The sequence below is a fragment of the Microplitis mediator genome, chromosome 1 (genome assembly GCF_029852145.1).
Source record: "Microplitis mediator isolate UGA2020A chromosome 1, iyMicMedi2.1, whole genome shotgun sequence".
NCBI classification, from domain to species: Eukaryota; Metazoa; Arthropoda; class Insecta; order Hymenoptera; family Braconidae; genus Microplitis; species Microplitis mediator.
In genome coordinates this window covers 6393712-6417826 of record NC_079969.1, presented here as the reverse complement: position 1 = coordinate 6417826, position 24115 = coordinate 6393712, and the positions used below count along the sequence as shown (strand labels likewise).

At 34.6% G+C, this 24115-nt stretch overlaps 2 protein-coding genes across 2 annotated transcripts; one reads left to right on the top strand and one right to left on the bottom strand.

The window, feature by feature from the left end:
• Positions 1–1868: 1868 nt before the first annotated feature.
• On the bottom strand, positions 1869–5276 carry LOC130670014 (uncharacterized). The gene is made up of 3 exons (XM_057473187.1): positions 5045–5276; positions 4482–4971; positions 1869–4421 (listed from the first exon to the last, which is right to left on the bottom strand). Exons 1-3 carry the CDS (start codon positions 5153–5155, stop codon positions 2926–2928), a joined length of 2097 nt encoding a protein of 698 aa, XP_057329170.1. The 5' UTR covers positions 5156–5276; the 3' UTR covers positions 1869–2925.
• A 1817-nt stretch (positions 5277–7093) lies between these two features.
• LOC130669626 (uncharacterized) lies at positions 7094–10645 on the top strand. Its single transcript, XM_057472622.1, has 3 exons — positions 7094–7276; positions 8013–8502; positions 8563–10645. Exons 1-3 carry the CDS (start codon positions 7160–7162, stop codon positions 10059–10061), a joined length of 2106 nt encoding a protein of 701 aa, XP_057328605.1. The 5' UTR covers positions 7094–7159; the 3' UTR covers positions 10062–10645.
• Positions 10646–24115: the final 13470 nt, after the last annotated feature.

Sequence of the window (24115 nt, the reverse complement as noted above, 5' to 3'; positions counted from 1 at the left end):
AATTCATTCATTACTAATACGGGAGGGGGGGGGGCAAAAGGGGGTAGGGTAGACAAAACGGGGTACCCCCAAAATTTGATAAAAAAAAATTTTATGTTTTAAATGGTTTTTAAACATTCCAAAATCACTTCTGTAAATATACTTAAGCGTTACTTTGAATTTTTTTTGGTAAACTTTTACAAAAATCAATTGTCAGTTGAAAAATATTAATGACGTTTGTTTTAAGATAAAAACTATTAAAAATTTTTTTTACTTCTTTTGTATCCAATAAACATGTAAAATATAATTTTTCTTCATGTAAATTACTTAAAAAAAAATTCAACTTAATCAAATTCGTTTAAAATCCAGAAATTTTTTTTTTTTACTTTTTTTAGGGGGTACCCCACTTACCCCGCAGAAATGAAAAAATTTTTTTTTCAACAGTAACTGAAAATTTCTTCTATTTACTTTGAATATCATTAAAAAAAAAGATTTAGCGTATTTGAGACCTCGAAAACTTGTTATTTCCTTAAGTACCCCCTTTTGCCCCTCCCTCCCCTATTTGTCGACTAATTCAGTGTAATTTCTTTTTTTTAATTTATGTTATTACGGGGGATCTATAGTAAGTTAAAAACAATAATAGAAATAATCTGCTTACAAATATACTAGTAACCTTCCGAGTAAAAACAAATATGATACTGAAGATAGCCGACGTCTAATAATTTTTGAATTCTTTTAAAAATGATGAATTATAAAAAAAAATATTTGAAAAAACTGCACCTATCGTCTTTTTAATTTTCTATACATGTGCATACTTTTATTTTTTAAATTAAACTGTTGAAAAGAAAATTCGAAAATTGTTAATTGTCTACTAACTTCAGGATCATAAAAAAATTCGTTTCAAAAAGACTCGGAAAAAGTTCGACATGTGGAACTTTTAAACTTGAGACAGATTAGAACTTCGAGTATAACTTTGTTTGAACTTTTAAAATTTTTATAGCAACAAAACAAAAATTATGTTGTATTTTGTATGAGCGAATTTTTCAGTCAAAAAATAATCTTTTTAAAACATTGTAACGTTCCCGTCGATTTTAAATTATTACAATTAAGTCTACGGTAATTCCGTTGGAAAAATTTTTATCCAACGGAGTAATTGAAGCATGTAAGCCAATTCCGCGAACTACATTGCGGTCCGAAGGCAAAACTCATGGTGTTCACCAGAGTAACCTGAGATGCGACGTTGCGATGTTTAATGTTTACATTCAATTGTACTCTGAGCAGCCAGTCAGCCGATGAACATCTTATGCCTCCGCCGTATGTCCGGAGACCGACTGGCGGAAATCAAGTTTTGAATTTTTAAAATATATTCATCTTCTTATAATTTGAATGTTTTATTTTACTTCTCAAACCCCACAAAATACATCAAAATTAGAGAGAGCTCAGCAACAGGTGCACCTGTGGTCGACTGACACCCTGCCGCCACCCACCTGGTAATTTTTCGTGAAACTAGACTTTCCATGCAACGACATATTTCTCAAAACAGATTTTTATTACATTGTACCTTTGTTCCGAAAAACTTCTCACTAGAAATCAATAGTTCCATAAGAATAAAAAAAAGTTCCAAATTAGAGATTGGCGCAACATTATTTAACAGACGAAAAATAGTAAATACCCATGAATCCCAACAGGTCCTTGAAGGATTTTAAAATAGTAACTCAACAAAAAATATATCACTTTACTTAAATTAAAGGAATTATTGACCACAACATTGATAGAATTTTTGTTTGTTTTTTTTTAATTGATTTATTAGGCAACAATCATTAAATATTATACATTTTCATAATTCAACAATAGAAATATCACTTTTAAGCAGATTATCTGATGTGCTCATCGATAGTGGATCGATAAATTTTGTCAAACAATTACTATATATATTACGGTAGCTCAAAAAAAGTCTTAATGTATGAATTTTTATTTTCACCCTTCAAAAAGTTATTGAGGTATGTTGAGGAAAATCAATTCTCTCCAAGTTTGAGCTCAGACAATTTTGATATTTTCCCGCGTCTTCATAAAATTCTTATTTTAAGGTAAAATCGTTAGAAAATTACTTATTTTATAAAAAATAAATTTTGTTTTCTAAAATAATAAATTCAAGACAATGAAACACTAGATTGTTGAAATCGTTTTTAGATTTTGAAAATTCTTGAGCAACCTCTCGTAATCTAAAATTTTAGATCAAACGTGGTGATTATTTATTACTTCTACCAAACTTCAAGCTTTTTGAAGGGTAAAAGCTGAGAAAATCATTTTTTTTAGCTACCCTAATATATATGTACATAACTAAATATATTTATATGGTTATTAAGAAAATCACACGACGAATAAAAGTTTTCATCAGAATTACATCTAATTTATTCCATCGAAAACATAAAAATTTTTAAATTTTGTGTCAACGGGCGATTAATAATTTTTAAATTTTATATATCTTATTGAAAAGTCAATCATTTTAACTACACACAATATCAATCAATGGATATATGAGTCAAACAACACAACACGCAATGGTTAATTACTCAGTTGAAGGACAGCAAGGGCAGAATTAAATATTTTATAAATTCATAAAATATAAACCAAATATTGTTTGTTATTACTTTCATGATTAAAAACTAAATTACTTTTTACGAAAGTTTGTCCGGTTGGTATTATGGAATGTTATGCTAATCAAATACTTAGCAAATCGTTTGATCAATGCTTCATAAAAATCGGTTTTAAAATGATAGATTGAAACTCGAGACTTTGACTAAATTATGCGAGGAACCCTGTACTTTACAATCCGGCTTCTATAAGTGCTCCAAATATCCGTTAATCATCCAGATGTCAGATTAAATAAATCAATAAATAAAATAATCTTACAAAAGTCACGCAATTTTACAACATAACGAATGATTAAACTCGCGTTTCAGCAACGGCAGTTTGTTTATTGATTATTGCAAATTTTCGCCGTACTTTCATTTGTTTCATTTCTAATTTTTGTAAGCGTTTGTCATATGATTCCGTCATTTTTTTGAACATTATTTCAAAAATAAAAACAGTGACTGTCCACATTAAGCTCAATGTACCGAAAATATAAACTATTCGAAAATCTTCGAACTCTAATTGATCGAATCCACTTTTATATGATTCGATTCTAGCAGCTAACTTTTTTTTTCTTTTCAATTCGTTATACCGTTCGAATCGTTCGGCGTAATGAATGTGGCCGGTTTCAAAAAGATTCATTGCTGCTTTATCAATTTTGTTTTTTAAACTCCAACGTTTACGAGTCATAAACACGTTGTACGACTTGAATAATAAGTCTTTCGATATATATAAATTGTCGTTTAATGCAGAGTTACGATACTTATAAGCAAATATACAAGCCGCTAAAGTATTTTTCGTAACTGAATCATATTCCGGAAATACGCTCGTCGTCTGACTCGACAGATTTATCGGACGGGAATCATTAATCAGAAGAGAAACATTTACTGAAAGTGAATCATTCATCGGAACTGGATCGATAAACGGGAGTGTATCAAATATCAAATTATGGATTTGTACCGGATCATGATATTCTCTCGTAATTCGGTCGTAGCATCGACCAAAATCAAACGTGCCTTGCTCATACAAGTATTCCTTATCAGAATCATTTGACCATATTTGTGTCTCGGCTATATAATCGCGGATTCTATCGTCGAAGAAGACTTTAAATTTATTTGAATGTAAATCATCTAAATTTTCAACCCTACGGTAACTCGGTTTTGCCAGCATTGCCATGAGTTGACCCTCCAATGCTGGATTGAACATCAACATAAATAAAGATGCGGCTAGAAAAGTAATACGCATGAATAAACGTTCTATGGGTGTCCTCATCCCCATATTCAATACCAACAACAAGATATCGAAAAATGTGTCAACAAAATTGAACTTATTATTGATTAAAATAAGTACGAAGATACTAGTTAGAATGATAATCGAAATTATCAGAGTTTGATAACTGAACATACTGTCGACAATTTGGTCAAGGATTGGAATAGAACGCGAGTTTGTTATTATCGTATAGCCTTCTTCCGAGTATAGCGGAATAATATCGAGATATTCGTAATAAAGTAGATCGAGTGGTTTTAAATCTATCCAAACATCGTACTTATCATTATTAAATAATTTTTTAGTTCTGGCAGAATGTGGAACATCAATGATTGTATAGTAGTTCATCACCGGTGTGACATTCAACATTAAAAATATGTTTTTGAAAACGAAATATGGATTCGCGATTTGCCCGTCGAGTGCTTCAGGTGTAAATTCATTTGATGCAGGATCACCGAATGTATTTAGTGCATAACCTTTTACTGGAAAACCGTCCAGAATTCTGGTTTTGTCAAAATGATAACTTTGACACGATTCCGAATCTGTAACAAAAATTTAACATTTAAGATAAATATAATCACAAATTGAATGCAGTACCCTACCGTTTTTAAATGCCTGCCTATACAATGTCCATCGATTATCACTCGTTTTCTTTTTAACTCTACTCCAGGGCTCCGGTGCTTTATCTGTGTAGGGGTTAAATGTATACACCAGCGTAGTTTTGTTGACTTGATCTCGACAAACGTAAAATGATCCAAGGGCTTCAATATCCCACACCATCCTCAGAACTTTCATTGCCTTTTCACATTTTTCACCAACAACGAAAACCAATGACTTGATGTTCCAAATAATCGACGACTTTATTTCGTGAAGAAGAGCTTTTAGTTTTCTATCAGGCTCTGCTGATATAATGTACGAGGGATGATTTGGATAGTGCCATTTCATCATAGTTGATTTGAAGTCATAATCAATCGTTACAATGGACGCGTTGACCACTTCGTTTATTGAAATTTCGAACATGATGTCAATCAAGTCAACAGTAATAACCGCAGGGTTCAATTTATCAGGAAAGCACAGCTCAAGTAGTTGTTTCTGTTTAAAAATCTGACAATAATTATATAATCCTACAAATCAATTTATTGTATTCGTATAAAATATCAATTACCGTATCATTGTGAAAAATTTCCAAATCAGTTGGAGCTGTATTACTTTCATCAATATTCTCACACACAATGAAGCTTACAAACAAACACAAAATAACAATTTTTGTCCACATTTTTATACTGATTTTAATGAAATTAAAATTTTAAATTATCGAAGTTCGAAACTCCTCAAATAATCTTAACTTCTTTTTAAGTTATTGTTTCAATTTCAAGTAAATTATAGAACGAATTGAATCGCTGAATGCTCGAATAGCATTCATGTATATTTACTTCAACTTATTGCTCATAACTGACAACTCAATAATATCATTTGCTGGAATATCCACTTCATTAGTTGTTAAGGATACGTGTCCATACATGAGGATCTCTTCGATTTTTTGAGCGCGCCAATGAGTCCTCGCGAAGTATATGACGCATGTTATTAAAAGTATAATGTATTAGCATCATATTCATATACTTATTATAGCAAAAAAAATGTATGTATATTACATAGTATTAAATTTACAGATAAATAATTTAAAGATTCATTTTTTCCTGTATCAGTAATCATAAAAATGATCTTAAAATGATATTTGCCCAAATCAGGGCGCCACAGAATTCAAAAATATTTAACACTAGTCCACTAGTCATTACATATTTTTCTTTCGAATAGAAGTATATATTTTTTTGCAACGTTTCAAGTTGATTGTTACTGAAAACCACTTTCATTTATTAGTAAACTATTGATTTACAGAAATATAGAGACTGCGGCATGACGGCACCAATTAACCATGCAAGTAATTACTTGTTGTGGTTTTTTAATACCGGTTTCAAATTTTTTTGTTATTACAAAAATTTATCATCATTTTACAATATATTTAATTGAATAAATTTAAACTCTCATCACTTATTTGGGGTCCAATAGACCCCAATGTCAACTTCAGAGTGAAATTTGAACACGGCCACACTTGAATTGGGTGATTTTCGATAGAATCCGATTGTGTTAATTGGCTGATTGGATTTTACGTTGAATACGATGGCATATACGATGGACCGAGAGTAGAAAAATCAACATCAGGTATTTGATTTTTATTTTCAAATAATCTACATCAAAAATAATAATGATATAGAGATCATATTATCGGACAGTATTTAAGGTAATAACACCGAACGGTGTGAAAGAAAATACTCATACCCTGATTTAAGTACACCGATTGATACTTCACGCCGTCAATTCACACCAAATAAACCGTGTAATGTCCTCGGGGACCATTTTTACACCACAAATTTTTTACGGTGTATTTATTATTTGTCTGATCGATATGTATACGAGGTGAATGCAGAGCAGATTATTTTCCATTTTATCCCTTCGGAGTAAAATGTACTCCGTCGTTAAGGGAAGGGGCGGAAGTATTGATATTATTCATGAAAATACTTCGCGAGGTAAAATAAAAAGTATAACAATTTGTGAATTAAATAACTTAAATATCGTGTAATGGATTATAAATTTAAAAAAAATTTCTTTTGGTGATTTTAAATAAATAAAAACACGTTTTTACTATATAAATTTATTTCAACAATAAAATTTCGGATCGAAGCGGAATCGATTAAACATAAAATCTACACTTACATTGAAATATTAGAGAGAAAAAAATAATTTTTCATAAGTTCATCCAAATATCAAAATGTTTCATAAATATTTCAAGATCTAGTTGCTTAATTTTTATTGACCTTAATAGTTGAATTTTCAAGATTAATGAAAAGTACCAAAAATTTTAATGTTTATTTTAAGCATCAATTTAACATGGGCAATATGTAGCTCAACATATAATTTTTTTTCTGAAAATCAATTGGCTCCAATAGCAACATAATGCGCAGTTTTTAGAAAGAGTGAGACCATGAACGCGAAATCGCATAAATAGTTTGAAATAAAAGCTGAAACATGTAACGCATCGATTGACAAAAGGACACGTATCCTTTTCCATTCCCACTATATTTCAATATTTAATATATTTTCATTTGTTTATTTATTTATTCTGTCGTTAGTTACAGCTAAAAATTCGAAGAGAATAGACGCGTGTATTCCGCAGATCATTTCGCGATTAAATATTTAACTTTATTATAAAAATATTTTAATAATGATGATGTTCTTAAAGTTTATTTTTTTATGTTTACTATTTGTGAATTCCGTTGACTGCGATGACAACGAGGAGTCTCCAGAATCAACGAATTTGTCAGATTTTCACAATGATACGGTAATTAATTTATTGTTAATTATAATTTAAGTAGGAGAAGGTTGGGTTGAGTGAAACATCATTTTTATGAAAAACAAAATTTTGCTTTCCTAAATGGTTAGTTACAGTTGGTCGGAAAGGGTCGGACAAGTTGATCAATCCAATCGATGCTTGCAATTTAAAATTTTCAGTAACAATAAAATTTTTTTTCAAGTGTTTGTTTCACTAGAGAATTCGAAAAAGTTGACTGAAGTGAAATAAACTCGATTGTAAGAAAAAAAAATGTTTTTCAAATTGAATGTAATACTTGATAACAAAAAAAAAATAGCTCTTCGATAAAAAAAAGATACATACATATTTGAATTAAAATTATAAGAATAATTGATCGTTAAATATTTTTTTAATTATAGTAATTAATTATTTATTATTGCGGATAATAAATTGCTTATGGATTTTTTAGTAGATTAACAATGATTTTAATCGGCAACAATAATAAATGAGATTTCGATTGTCAATTAAAAAATCAAATATTTTATATATAATTATTAACATTTTTGAATATTTAAAACGTTTGATAGCAAAAAAAATTTTCATGTAAGGTGTTAATTGCTCGTTTGGTACCTATACTAAAAGTAATGAGAGCGTTTCCTTTAGTTAACATAAACAGCAAGCTCTCAGTAGTCTAACTATATAGATTTACTAGTTACGTGATTGTTAACGAATATGTTGCATAATTGATTATTACATTTTTAAACAGAAACAACTACTTGAGCTGTGCTTTCCTGATAAATTAAACCCTGCGGTTATAACTGTTGACTTGATTGACATCATGTTCGAAATTTCAATAAATGAAGTGGTCAACGCGTCCATTGTAACGATCGATAATGATTTCGAGTCAACTGTGATGAAATGGCACTATCCAAATCATCCCTCGTACATTATATCAGCAGAGTCTGATAAAAAACTAAAAGCTCTTCTTTACGAAATAAAATCGTCGATTATTTGGAACGTCGAGTCAATGGTTTTCGTTGTTGGAGAAAACTGTGGAAAGGCAATGAAAGTACTGAGAATGGTGTGGGATATTGAAGCCCTTGGATCATTTTACGTTTGTCGAGATCAAGTCAACAAAAGTACGCTGGTGTATACATTTAACCCCTACACTGATAGAGCACCGAAACCCTGGAGTAGAGTTAAAAAGAAAATGAGTGATAATCGATGGACATTGTATAAGCAGACATTTAAAAACGGTAGGGTACTGCATTTAATTTGTGATTATTTTTTTCTTAAATGTTAAATTTTTGTTACAGATTCGGAATCGTGTCAAAGTTATCATTTTGACAAAACCAAAAATCTGGACGGTTATCCAGTAAAAGGTTATGCACTTGATGCATTAGGCGATGATTCATCACATAAATTAAGACCTGTACCACTGAATCTGCAAATCGGAAACCCGTATTTCGTTTTTAAAAACATATTTTCAATGGTGAATGTCACACCAGTGATGCACTATTATATAGTCGATGATATTCTTCGTCATTCTGAGAGAACCAAGAAATTATTTAATAATGATAAGTACGATGTATGGTTGAAATTACAATCACTCGATCTACTTTCTTACGAGTATCTCGATATTATTCCGCTATACTCAGAAAAAGGCTATACGATCGTAACAAACTCGCGTTCAATTCCAATCCTTGACCAAATTGTCGACAGCATGTTCGGTTATCAAACTCTGATACTCTCGATTATTATTCTAAGTAGTATTTTTATACTTATTTTAGTCAATAATAAGTTCAATTTTGTTGCAACTTTTTTTGATATCTTGTTGTTGGTATTGAATATGGGGATGACGACACCCATAGAACGTTTATTCATGCGTATTACTTTTCTAGCCACATCTTTATTTATTTTGATGTTTAATCCGGCATTAGAGGGTCAACTTATGGCAATGCTGGCAAAGCCAAGTTACCGTAGGGTTGAAAATTTGGATGATTTACATTCAAATGAATATAAAGTCTTCTTCGACCAAAGTATCCGCGATTATATAGCTGACACACGAATATGGTCTAGTGTTTTTGATAAGGAATACTTGAATGAACAATATATACATGATTATGTTCAATGCTATCATTACATTACGAGAGATTATGCAGGTTCGGAACAAACCTTTAATTTTATATTTGATTCAGTCTCGTTCGCGGATCCAGTTCCGATAAATGACTCACTTTCAGTAAATATGTCTTATCCGATCAATGATTTTCGTACGATAAATATGTCAAGTCCGTTAAAAGTTGGATCTGCGGAATTTCACTCAGTTTCGAAAGATTCTTTAGCCGCTTGTATATTTGCTTCTGAGTATCGTGAGATTGCATTAGGCGACAATCTATACATATCTAAAGACTTATTATTCAAGTCGTACAACGCGTTTATGAGTCGTAAACGTTGGAGTTTAAAAAACAAAATTGATAAAGCAGCAATGAATCTTTTTGAAACCGGCCACATTCATTACGCCGAACGATTCGAACGGTATAAAGAATTAAAAAGAAAAAAAAAATTAGCTGCTAGACTTGAATCATATAAAAGTGGATTCGATCAATTAGAGTTTGAAGATTTCCGAATGGTTTATCTTTTCGGTACATTGAGCTTAATGTGGACAGTCACTGTTTTTATTTTTGAAATATTGTTCAAAAAAATGACGAAATCATATGACAAACGTTTACAAAAATTAGAAATGAAACGAATGAAAGTACGGCGAAAATTAGGATTTATCAATAAACAAACTGTTTTTGCTGAAACGCGGGTTTAATTATTCGTATTGTTGTAATATTGCGTGACTTTAATGACTGTTCATTCATTGATTTTACTCAGTGTCATTTAAGTAACCGACGGATATTTAAAATACTTATCAAAGACGCGTTATAAAGGACGAGGTTCTTCGCATAAATGAGTCAAAGTTTTGAGTTTTAATCTGACATTTTGAATCAAAGTTTTATAAAGAATTGGTGAATCGATTTTCTAAGGATTCGATTTGCAGAACGTCCGATATTACCAAATTACAATCCGTAAAAATTTGCTTTCATACAAAATTATTTAGTTTTTGATCATGAAATTAAATAACAAATAATCTTTAGATTTTATTTTACGAATTTATGAAGTAATATGTTGCATTTATGCCCTTGCTGTCCTTCAACTGAGTAATTAAATATTGCGTGTTGTGTTGTTTGACTTATGTATCTATTGACTGATATTGTGTGTTGTTAAAATGATTGGCTTTTTAATGAGGTATAAAAAATTCGAAAATTATTAATCTCTTGTTGGCACAAAATCAAAAAATTTTAATGTTTTTGATGGAATAAATAAAATGTAATTTTTATGAAAACTTTTCATTGTCGTGTGATTTTCATAATAATCATATTAATATATTTAATTATACACATATTACGGTGACTATAAAATAAATTTTTTTTTTTAATTATTGTAAGAGAAATGTAAAATCTACTGAAAAAATAAAACAAATAAATAATATATAATTATTTTTATTAACAACAAAAATATTTAAGAATAAAATAAAATACACTCGTCACTATTTTCTACAGAAATAATCAATTCAAAATTATTAATAAATAGAGTAAGTAATTAATAAAATTAAATTTAAAAAAAAAATGCGCATTTTTAAAAATTTCGAAGTTAATAAGTGCATTTTTTATAAATATTAATTTTGAAATTGTTCACTCTATTTATTTATAATTTAAAATTCGTCAGATGTCCGCTACATTTACACTCATCTTCTATTTTAAATTTTACAATAATTTTTTAACTTCCCGCTAAGAAAATTGCAAATTTTCAAAAAAGGGAAGTTATTGGTTTTGGTCCGATTTTCGAAAATCGAGTTTTCATCAGATGTCGACGTTTTGAGGTCCTAGGAAACTATTCTGACTATTCCCGGGTGGACGTCCGTGTGTGTGTGTGTGTGTGTGTGTGTGTGTGTGTGTGTGAACTTTTTTTTGTCCGACGATATCTTTGGAACGGATGAACCGATTTGAACGTACTTGGTGGCGATCGAAAGAGCTCACCAAAACTTAGTCTTGATTAGATTTTGGGGTAAATCGGTCATGTAGTTTACAAGTTATACAAAGAATAAGAATTAAAAATTTTTTTTTATTTTAGTTTTTTATTGATTTCTCAGAAACGACTTATACGATCAACTTCAAAATCTAATCAGCTCTAGAACTCAATAAAACACGTCGATTGCCGCCTCAATCATCAAAATCAGATAATTCGTTCGAGAGTTATCGCGGGAGAAAGAAATGGTAAAAAACAGTTTTTTGCGAATATCTTCAAAACAACTGAACCAAAATAATTCGAAATTTTATCAGCTCTAGAACTCAATAAAATACGCCGATTGCCGCCGCAACCATCAAAATCGGTCAATTTATTCCTGAGATATCGTGGGAGAAAGAAATGCTAAAATCGTTTTTTTTTTTAAACAATGGCACACTAAAGTATTTTCGAGCTCGAAGAGCTCAACAATGTATCCACAACAATGTTTTCGAGCTCGAGGAGCTCGAAAACAGCATGAAGTTTTGGGGCTGGCCCGCAGGGTCAACCGATAGACAGATTTTTTTTTATTTTAATAGAAAAAATGCCCAAGTATTATTGCGACTCGACACATATTTAACCCATGACTCACCAAATGTTCGTAAAATTCATTGTCGAGGACGTAAGCATAAGGATAACGTTAAATATTTTTATTAAAGATGGATGGAAGAACGAGCGCAGCTTTTAATTGACGCAACGTCTGCAGCATTCAAGGCTGGTAAAATAGCATCTAATCCATTCGCAGCGAATAAGGATGCACCACTATCAGTGTTCCACCACCAATTAAAAAGTATTTTTATCTACGCTAAGGATTTATTATATGTATGAGTGTTTTGTAATTATCGTTTTAATTATTTTACATAAATTTTGTAAATTGATTAAATTTTTTTTGTTTTAATTTATATTATTACGGAGGATCTACAGTAAGTTAAAAACAATAATAGAAATAATCTGCTTACAAATACACTAGTAACCTTCCGAGTAAAAACAAATATGATACTGAAGGTAGCCGACGTCTAATAATTTTTGAATTTTTTTAAAAATGATAAATTTAGAAAAAAAAAACATTTGAAAAAACTGCACCTATAGTCTTTTTAATTTTCTACATGTGCATACTTTTATTTTTATTTATTTTTTAAATTAAACTGTTGAAAAGAAAATTCGAAAATAGTTAATTGTCTACTAACTTCAGGATCATAAAAAAATTCGTTTCAAGAAGACTCGAAAAAAGTTCGACATGTGGAACTCTTAAACTTGAGACAGATTAGAACTTCAAGTATAACTTTCTCTGAACTTTTGAAATTTTTATAGCAAAAAAACAAAAATTTTGTCGTATTTTGTATAAGCGAATTTTTGTCAAAAAATAATTTTTTTAAAACATTGTAACGTTCCCGTCGATTTTATATTATTGCAATTAAGTCTTCGGTAACAAACATTGGCTGTACGGGATAACCCAGAGGCCAGCTAGGCAAACAACCCAGCAAGAGAAAAAAAAAAAAAGTCTTCGGTGATTCCGTTGGAAAAATTTTTATCCAACGGAGTAATTGAAGCATGTAAGCCAATTCCGCGAACTACATTGCGGTCCGAAGGCAAAATTCATGACGATATAGAAGACTCAGGCCTCTATGGTGTTCACCAGAGTAGCCTGAGATGCGACGTTGCGATGTTTAATGTTTACATTTAATTGTAAACATAAACCTCAACATCGTCACTTAACAATAGAAATTTATTCATGACTTTCAAAAACCCAAAAACCCATATTATGTTCGTATTCTTGAATGTTTGGGTCCGTGGGACAGTCGAGACGGCCCTATACGCGTCGATAACTCTAGAGACGTTAAATCGGACCCTAATTCGAAAGATCGACCACCTTAACATCGTCACTTAACAATAGAAATTCATTTATGACTTTTGAGAACCCAAAAACCCATATTATTTCCGTATTCTTGAATGTTTGGGTCCGTGGGACAGTCGAGACGGGCTTATACGCGTCGATAACTCTAGAGACGTTAAATCTGACCCTGAATTAATAGATCGACCACCTCAACATCGTCACTTAACAATAGAAATTTATTTATGATTTTTGAGAACCCAAAATCCCATATTATGTTCGTATTCTTGAATGTTTGGGTCCGTGGGACAGTCGCGACGGCCCTATACGCGTCGATAACTCTAGAGACGTTAAATCCGACCTTAAATTAGAAGATCGACCACCTTAACATCGTCACTTAACAATCGAAATTTATTTATGATTTTTGAGAACCCAAAAACCCATATTGAATTCGTATTCTTGGATGTTTGGGACCGTGGGACAGTCGAGACGGCCCTATACGCGTCGATAACTCTACAGACGTTAAATCGGACCCTAAATTAAAAGATCGACCACCTTAACATCGTCACTTAACGATAGAAATTTATTTATGACTTTTGAGAACCCAAAATCCCATATTATTTCAGTATTCTTGGATGTTTTGGTCCGTGGGACAGTCGAGACGGCCCTAGACGCGTCGATAACTCTAGAGACGTTATATCGGACCCTAAATTAACAGATCGACCTCCTCAACATCGTCACTTAACAATAGAAATTTATTTATGATTTTTGAGAACCCAAAATCCCATATTATTTTCGTATTCTTGGATGTTTTGGTCCGTGAGACAGTCGCGACGGCCCTATACGCGTCGATAACTCTAGAGACGTTGAATCCGACCGTAAATTAGAAGATCGACAACCTTAACATCGTCACTTAACAATCGAAATTTATTTATAACTTTGGAGAACCCAAAAATCCAAGTTATTTTCGCATTTTTGGATGTTTGAATGCGTGGAACAGTCGAGACGGCCCTATACGCGTCGATAACTCTAGAGACGATGAATCGGACCCTAATTCATAAGATCGACCACCTTAACATCGTCACTTAACAATAGAAATTAATTTATAACTTTTGAGAACCCAAAAACCCAAGTTATTTCAGTATTTTTGGCTGTTTGGGTCCGTGGAACAGTCGAGACGGCCCTATACGCGTCGATAACTCTAGAGACGATGAATCGGACCCTAATTCATAAGATCGACCACCTTAACATCGTCACTTAACAATAGAAATTAATTTATAACTTTTGAGAACCCAAAAACCCAAGTTATTTCAGTATTTTTGGCTGTTTGGGTCCGTGGAACAGTCGAGACGGCCCTATACGCGTCGATAACTCTAGAGACGTTTAATCGGACCCTAAATTGAAAGATCGACAGCCTTAACATCGTCACTTAACGATAAAAATTTATTTATGATTTTTGAGAACCCAAAATCCCATATTATTTTCGTATTCTTGGATGTTTTGGTCCGTGAGACAGTCGAGACGGCCCTATACGCGTCGATAACTCTAGAGACGATGAATCGGACCCTAATTCATAAGATCGACCACCTTAACATCGTCACTTAACAATAGAAATTAATTTATAACTTTTGAGAACCCAAAAACCCAAGTTATTTCAGTATTTTTGGCTGTTTGGGTCCGTGGAACAGTCGAGACGGCCCTATACGCGTCGATAACTCTAGAGACGTTTAATCGGACCCTAAATTGAAAGATCGACAGCCTTAACATCGTCACTTAACGATAGAAATTAATTTATAACTTTTGAGAACCCAAAAATCCACGTTATACCCGTATTTTTTGATGTTTAGGTCCGTGGAACAGTCGAGACGGCCCTATACGCAACGATAACTCTAGAGACGTTAAATCTGACCCTGAATTAACAGATCGACCACCTCAACATCGTCACTTAACGATAGAAATTTATTTATGACTTTTGAGAACCCAAAATCCCATATTATTTTCGTATTCTTGGATGTTTTGGTCCGTGGAACAGTCGAGACGGCCCTATACGCGTCGATAACTCTAGAGACGTTGAATCGAACCCTAATTCGGAAGATCGACCACCTTAACATCGTCACTTAACAGTAGAAATTCATTCATGACTTTTAAAAACCCAAAAACCCATATTATTTTCGTTTTCTTGGATGTTTGGGTCCGTGGAACAGTCGAGACGGCCCTATACGCGTCGATAACTCTAGAGAGGTTGAATCGGACCCTAATTCGAAAGATCGACCACCTTAACATCGTCACTTAACAATAGAAATTAATTTATAACTTTTGAGAACCCAAAAATCCAAGTTATTTTCGTATTTTTGGATGTTTGGGTCCGTGGAACAGTCGAGACGGCCCTATACGCGTCGATAACTCTAGAGACGATGAATCGGACCCTGATTCAAAAGATCAACCACCTTAACATCGTCACTTAACAATAGAAATTAATTTATAACTTTTGAGAACCCAAAAACCCATATTATTTTCGTATTCTTGGATGTTTTGGTCCGTGGGACAGTCGAAACGGCCCTATACGCGTCGATAACTCTAGAGACGTTAAATCGAACATTATTTCAAAAGATCGACCACCTTAACATCGTCACTTAACAATAGAAATTAATTTATAACTTTTGAGAACCCAAAAACCCAAGTTATTTCAGTATTTTTGGCTGTTTGGGTCCGTGGAACAGTCGAGACGGCCCTATACGCAACGATAACTCTAGAGACGTTAAATCTGACCCTGAATTAACAGATCGACCACCTCAACATCGTCACTTAACGATAGAAATTTATTTATGACTTTTGAGAACCCAAAATCCCATATTATTTTCGTATTCTTGGATGTTTTGGTCCGTGGAACAGTCGAGACGGCCCTATACGCGTCGATAACTCTAGAGACGTTTAATCGGACCCTAAATTGAAAGATCGACAGCCTTAACATCGTCACTTAACGATAGAAATTAATTTATAACTTTTGAGAACCCAAAAATCCACGTTATACCCGTATTTTTTGATGTTTAGGTCCGTGGAACAGTCGAGACGGCCCTATACGCAACGATAACTCTAGAGACGTTAAATCTGACCCTGAATTAACAGATCGACCACCTCAACATCGTCACTTAACGATAGAAATTTATTTATGACTTTTGAGAACCCAAAATCCCATATTATTTTCGTTTTCTTGGATGTTTGGGTCCGTGGAACAGTCGAGACGGCCCTATACGCGTCGATAACTCTAGAGAGGTTGAATCGGACCCTAATTCGAAAGATCGACCACCTTAACATCGTCACTTAACAATAGAAATTAATTTATAACTTTTGAGAACCCAAAAATCCAAGTTATTTTCGTATTTTTGGATGTTTGGGTCCGTGGAACAGTCGAGACGGCCCTATACGCGTCGATAACTCTAGAGACGATGAATCGGACCCTGATTCAAAAGATCAACCACCTTAACATCGTCACTTAACAATAGAAATTAATTTATAACTTTTGAGAACCCAAAAACCCATATTATTTTCGTATTCTTGGATGTTTTGGTCCGTGGGACAGTCGAAACGGCCCTATACGCGTCGATAACTCTAGAGACGTTAAATCGAACATTATTTCAAAAGATCGACCACCTTAACATCGTCACTTAACAATAGAAATTCATTCATGACTTTTAAAAACCCAAAAACCCATATTATTTTCGTTTTCTTGGATGTTTGGGTCCGTGGAACAGTCGAGACGGCCCTATACGCGTCGATAACTCTAGAGAGGTTAAATCGGACCCTAATTCGAAAGATCGACCACCTTAACATCGTCACTTAACAATAGAAATTCATTCATGACTTTTAAAAACCCAAAAACCCATATTATTTTCGTTTTCTTGGATGTTTGGGTCCGTGGAACAGTCGAGACGGCCCTATACGCGTCGATAACTCTAGAGACGTTAAATCGAACATTATTTCAAAAGATCGACCACCTTAACATCGTCACTTAACAATAGAAATTTATTCATGACTTTTGAGAACCCGAAAACCCATATTATTTCAGTATTCTTGGATGTTTTGGTCCGTGGGACAGTCGAGACGGCCCTATACGCGTCGATAACTCTAGAGACGTTGAATCGAACCCTAATTCGGAAGATCGACCACCTTAACATCGTCACTTAACAATAGAAATTCATTCATGACTTTTAAAAACCCAAAAACCCATATTATTTTCGTTTTCTTGGATGTTTGGGTCCGTGGAACAGTCGAGACGGCCCTATACGCGTCGATAACTCTAGAGACGTTGAATCGAACCCTAATTCGGAAGATCGACCACCTTAACATCGTCACTTAACAATAGAAATTCATTCATGACTTTTAAAAACCCAAAAACCCATATTATTTTTGTTTTCTTGGATGTTTGGGTCCGTGGAACAGTCGAGACGGCCCTATACGCGTCGATAACTCTAGAGAGGTTGAATCGGACCCTAATTCAAAAGATCGACCACCTTAACATCGTCACTTAACAATAGAAATTCATTCATGACTTTTAAAAACCCAAAAACCCATATTATTTTCGTTTTCTTGGATGTTTGGGTCCGTGGAACAGTCGAGACGGCCCTATACGCGTCGATAACTCTAGAGACGTTAAATCGAACATTATTTCAAAAGATCGACCACCTTAACATCGTCACTTACCAATAGAAATTTATTTATGACTTTTAAGAACCCGAAAATTCAAATTATTTCCGTATTCTTGAATGTTTGGGTCCGTGGGACAGTCGAGACGGACCTATACGCGTCGATAACTCTAGACACGTTGAATCGGACCTTAATTCAAAAGATCGACCAACTTAACATCGTCACTTAACAATAGAAATTAATTTATGACTTTTGAGAACCCAAAAACCCATATTATGTTCGTATTCTTGGATGTTTTGGTCCGTGGAACAGTCGAGACGGCCCTATACGCGTCGATAACTCTAGACACGATGAATCGGACCCTAATTCAAAAGATCGACCAACTTAACATCGTCACTTAACAATCGAAATTCATTTATGACTTTTGAGAACCCAAAAACCCATATTATGTTCGTATTCTTGGATGTTTTGGTCCGTGGAACAGTCGAGACGGCCCTATACGCGTCGATAACTCTAGACACGATGAATCGGACCCTAATTCAAAAGATCGACCAACTTAACACCGTCACTTAACAATAGAAATTCATTTATGACTTTTGAGAACCCAAAAACCCATATTGTTTTCGTATTCTTGGATGTTTGGGACCGTGGGACAGTCGAGACGGCCCTATACGCGTCGATAACTCTACAGACGTTAAATCGGACCCTAAATTAAAATATCCTCCACCTTAACATCGTCACTTAACAATAGAAATTAATTTATAACTTTGGAGAACCCAAAAATCCAAGTTATTTTCGTATTTTTGGATGTTTGGGTCCGTGGAACAGTCAAGACGGCCCTATACGCGTCGATAACTCTACAGACGTTAAATCGGACCCTAAATTAAAAGATCGACCACCTTAACACCGTCACTTAACAATAGAAATTCATTTATGACTTTTGAGAACCCAAAAACCCATATTGTTTTCGTATTCTTGGATGTTTGGGACCGTGGGACAGTCGAGACGGCCCTATACGCGTCGATAACTCTACAGACGTTAAATCGGACCCTAAATTAAAAGATCGACCACCTTAACATCGTCACTTAAGAATAGAAATTTATTTCTAACTTTGAAGAATCCAAAAATCCAAGTTATTCCCGTATTTTTGGATGTTACGGTCCGTGGGACAGTCGAGACGGCCCTATACGCGTCGATAACTTTAAAGACGTTGAATCGGACCCTAATTCAAAAGATCGACCACCTCTACATCGTCACTTAACAATAGAAATTGATTTATGACTTTTGAGAATCTAAAAATTCAAATTATTTCCGTATTCTTGGATGTTTTGGTCCGTGGAACAGTCGAGATGGCCCTATACGCGTCGATAACTCTAGACACGTTGAATCGGACCCTAATTCAAAAGATCGACCAACTTAACATCGTCACTTACCGATAGAAATTCATTTATGACTTTTGAGAACCCAAAAACCCATATTGTTTTCGTATTCTTGGATGTTTGGGACCGTGGAACAGTCGAGACGGCCCTATACGCGTCGATAACTCTACAGACGTTGAATCGGACCCTAATTCAAAAGATCGACCACCTTGACATCGTCACTAAACCATAATAACTTTTTTATGACTTTTGAGAACCCAAATAAACGAAAAATTCCAAAATTATCGAACATTCGAGTCCTTTGGACAGTCGAGACGGCCCTATACGCGTCGATAACTTTAGAGACGTTGAATCGGACCCTAATTCAAAAGATCGACCAACTCTACATCGTCACTTAACAATAGAAATTGATTTATGACTTTTGAGAATCTAAAAATTTAAATTATTTCCGTATTCTTGGATGTTTTGGTCCGTGGGACAGTCGAGACGGCCCTATACGCGTCGATAACTCTAGAGACGTTGAATCTGACCCTGAATCAAAAGATCGACCACCTCTACATCGTCACTTAACAACAGAAATTCATTTATGACTTTTGAGAACCCAAAAACCCATATTATTTTCGTATTTTTGGATGTTTGGGTCCGTGGAACAGTCGAGATGGCCCTATACGCGTCGATAACTCTAGACACGTTGAATCGGACCCTAATTCAAAAGATCGACCAACTTAACATCGTCACTTACCGATAGAAATTCATTTATGACTTTTGAGAACCCAAAAACCCATATTGTTTTCGTATTCTTGGATGTTTGGGACCGTGGAACAGTCGAGACGGCCCTATACGCGTCGATAACTCTACAGACGTTGAATCGGACCCTAATTCAAAAGATCGACCACCTTGACATCGTCACTAAACCATAATAACTTTTTTATAACTTTTGAGAACCCAAATAAACGAAAAATTCCAAAATTATCGAACATTCGAGTCCTTTGGACAGTCGAGACGGCCCTATACGCGTCGATAAGTTTAGAGACGTTGAATCGGACCCTAATTCAAAAGATCGACCAACTCTACATCGTCACTTAACAATAGAAATTGATTTATGACTTTTGAGAATCTAAAAATTTAAATTATTTCCGTATTCTTGGATGTTTTGGTCCGTGGGACAGTCGAGACGGCCCTATACGCGTTGATAACTCTAGAGACGTTAAATCTGACCCTGAATTAAAAGATCGGGCACCTCTACATCGTCACTTAACAATAGAAATTGATTTATGACTTTTGAGAATCCAAAAATTCAAATTATCGACCACCTTAACATCGTCACTTAAGAATAGAAATTTATTTATAACTTCTGATAACCCAAAAACCCATATTATTTTCGTATTTTTGGATGTTTGGGTCCGTGGAACAGTCGAGATGGCCCTATACGCGTCGATAACTCTAGACACGTTGAATCGGACCCTAATTCAAAAGATCGACTAACTTAACATCGTCACTTAACAATAGAAATTCATTTATGACTTTTGAGAACCCAAAAACCCATAATGTTTTCGTATTCTTGGATGTTTGGGACCGTGGGACAGACGAGACGGCCCTATACGCGTCGATAACTCTAGACACGTTGAATCGGACCCTAATTCAAATAATCGACCAACTTAACATCGTCACTTAACAATAGAAATTCATTTATGACTTTTGAGAACCCAAAAACCCATATTGTTTTCGTATTCTTGGATGTTTGGGACCGCGGGACAGTCGAGACGGCCCTATACGCGTCGATAACTCTAGAGACGTTAAATCCGACCCTAAATTAAAAGATCGACCACCTTAACATCGTCACTTAACAATAGAAATTCATTTATGACTTTTGAGAACCCAAAAACCCATAATGTTTTCGTATTCTTGGATGTTTGGGAACGTGGGACAGTCGAGACGGCCCTATACGCGTCGATAACTCTAGACACGTTGAATCGGACCCTAATTCAAATAATCGACCAACTTAACATCGTCACTTAACAATAGAAATTCATTTATGACTTTTGAGAACCCAAAAACCCATATTGTTTTCGTATTCTTGGATGTTTGGGACCGCGGGACAGTCGAGACGGCCCTATACGCGTCGATAACTCTACAGACGTTAAATCGGACCCTAAATTAAAAGAGCGACCACCTTAACATCGTCACTTAACAATAGAAATTAATTTATGACTTTTGAGAACCCAAAAACGCATATTATGTTCGTATTCTTGGATGTTTTGGTCCGTGGAACAGTCGAGACGGCCCTATACGCGTCGATAACTCTACAGACGTTAAATCGGACCCTAAATTAAAAGATCGACCACCTTAACATCGTCACTTAACAATAGAAATTAATTTATGACTTTTGAGAACCCAAAAACCCATATTATGTTCGTATTCTTGGATGTTTTGGTCCGTGGAACAGTCGAGACGGCCCTATACGCGTCGTTAACTTTAAAGACGTTAGATCGGACCCTATATTGAAAGATCGACCACCTTAACATCGTCACTTAACAATAGAAATTAATTTATAACTTTGGAGAACCCAAAAATCCAAGTTATTTTCGTATTTGTGGATGTTTGGGACCGTGGGACAGTCGAGACGGCCCTTTACGCGTCGATAACTCTACAGACGTTAAATCGGACCCTAAATTAAAAGATCGACCACCTTAACACCGTCACTTAACAATAGAAATTCATTTATGACTTTTGAGAACCCAAAAACCCATATTGTTTTCGTATTCTTGGATGTTTGGGACCGTGGGACAGTCGAGACGGCCCTATACGCGTCGATAACTCTACAGACGTTAAATCGGACCCTAAATTAAAAGATCGACCACCTTAACATCGTCACTTAACAATAGAAATTAATTTATGACTCTTGAGAACCCAAAAACCCATATTATGTTCGTATTCTTGGATGTTTTGGTCCGTGGAACAGTCGAGACGGCCCTATACGCGTCGATAACTCTACAGACGTTAAATCGGACCCTAAATTAAAATATCCTCCACCTTAACATCGTCACTTAACAATAGAAATTAATTTATGACTTTTGAGAACCCAAAAACCCATATTATGTTCGTATTCTTGGCTGTTTTGGTCCGTGGAACAGTCAAGACGGCCCTATACGCGTCGATAACTCTACAGACGTTAAATCGGACCCTAAATTAAAATATCCTCCACCTTAACATCGTCACTTAACAATAGAAATTAATTTATGACTTTTGAGAACCCAAAAACCCATATTATGTTCGTATTCTTGGATGTTTTGGTCCGTGGAACAGTCGAGACGGCCCTATACGCGTCGATAACTTTAAAGACGTTAGATCGGACCCTATATTGAAAGATCGACCACCTTAACATCGTCACTTAACGATAGAAATTTATTTATGACTTTTGAGAACCCAAAAACCCATATTATTTACTTATTGTTGAATGTTTGGGTCCGTGGGACAGTCGAGACGGCCCTATACGCGTCGATAACTCTACAGACGTTAAATCGGACCCTAAATTAAAAGATCGACCACCTTAACACCGTCACTTAACAATAGAAATTCATTTATGACTTTTGAGAACCCAAAAATCCATATTGTTTTCGTATTCTTGGATGTTTTGGACCGTGGGACAGTCGAGACGGCCCTATACGCGTCGATAACTCTACAGACGTTAAATCGGACCCTAAATTAAAAGATCGACCACCTTAACATCGTCACTTAACAATTGAAATTTATTTATGACTGTTGAGAACCCAAAAACCCATATTATTTACTTATTCTTAAATGTTTGGGTCCGTGGGACAGTCGAGACGGCCCTATACGCGTCGATAAGTCTAGAGACGTTAAATCAGACCCTAAATTGAAAGATCGACCACCTTAACATCGTCACTTAACAATAGAAATTAATTTATAACTTTCGAGAACCCAAAAATTCAAATTATTTCCGTATTCTTGAATGTTTGGGTCCGTGGGACAGTCGAGACGGCCCTATACGCGTCGATAACTCTACAGACGCTAAATCGGACCCTAAATTAAAATATCCTCCACCTTAACATCGTCACTTAACAATAGAAATTAATTTATAACTTTGGAGAACCCAAAAATCCAAGTTATTTTCGTATTTTTGGATGTTTGGGTCCGTGGAACAGTCGAGACGGCCCTATACGCGTCGATAAGTCTAGAGACGTTAAATCCGACCCTAAATTAAAATATCCTCCACCTTAACATCGTCACTTAACAATAGAAATTAATTTATAACTTTGGAGAACCCAAAAATCCGAGTTATTTTCGTATTTTTGGATGTTTGGGTCCGTGGAACAGTCGAGACGGCCCTAAACGCGTCGATAAGTCTAGAGACGTTAAATCCGACCCTAAATTAAAATATCCTCCACCTTAACATCGTCACTTAACAATAGAAATTAATTTATAACTTTGGAGAACCCAAAAATCCAAGTTATTTTCGTATTTTTGGATGTTTGGGTCCATGGAACAGTCGAGACGGCCCTATACGCGTCGATAACTCTACAGACGTTAAATCGGACCCTAAATTAAAAGATCGACCACCTTAACATCGTCACTTAACAATTGAAATTAATTTATAACTTTGGAGAACCCAAAAATCCAAGTTATTTTCGTATTTTTGGATGTTTGGGTCCGTGGAACAGTCGAGACGGCCCTATACGCGTCGATAACTCTACAGACGTTAAATCGGACCCTAAATTGAAAGATCGACCACCTTAACATCGTCACTTAACAATAGAAATTAATTTATAACTTTGGAGAACCCAAAAATCCGAGTTATTTTCGTATTTTTGGATGTTTGGGTCCGTGGAACAGTCGAGACGGCCTTAAACGCGTCGATAAGTTTAGAGACGTTAAATCCGACCCTAA

What these genes read in the sequence shown, in the direction of transcription:
- LOC130670014 (XM_057473187.1), bottom strand. Translation starts at nt 5,155, where the DNA reads ATGTGGACAAAAATTGTTATTTTGTGTTTGTTTGTAAGCTTCATTGTG. An exon ending in AAATTTTTCACAATGATACG is followed by an intron (nt 4,972 to 5,044) that starts GTAATTGATATT and finishes ATTTTTAAACAG; the next exon opens with AAACAACTACTTGAGCTGTG. An exon ending in TAGGCAGGCATTTAAAAACG is followed by an intron (nt 4,422 to 4,481) that starts GTAGGGTACTGC and finishes TTTTTGTTACAG; the next exon opens with ATTCGGAATCGTGTCAAAGT.
- LOC130669626 (XM_057472622.1), top strand. Translation starts at nt 7,160, where the DNA reads ATGATGATGTTCTTAAAGTTTATTTTTTTATGTTTACTATTTGTGAAT. An exon ending in CAGATTTTCACAATGATACG is followed by an intron (nt 7,277 to 8,012) that starts GTAATTAATTTA and finishes ATTTTTAAACAG; the next exon opens with AAACAACTACTTGAGCTGTG. An exon ending in TAAGCAGACATTTAAAAACG is followed by an intron (nt 8,503 to 8,562) that starts GTAGGGTACTGC and finishes TTTTTGTTACAG; the next exon opens with ATTCGGAATCGTGTCAAAGT.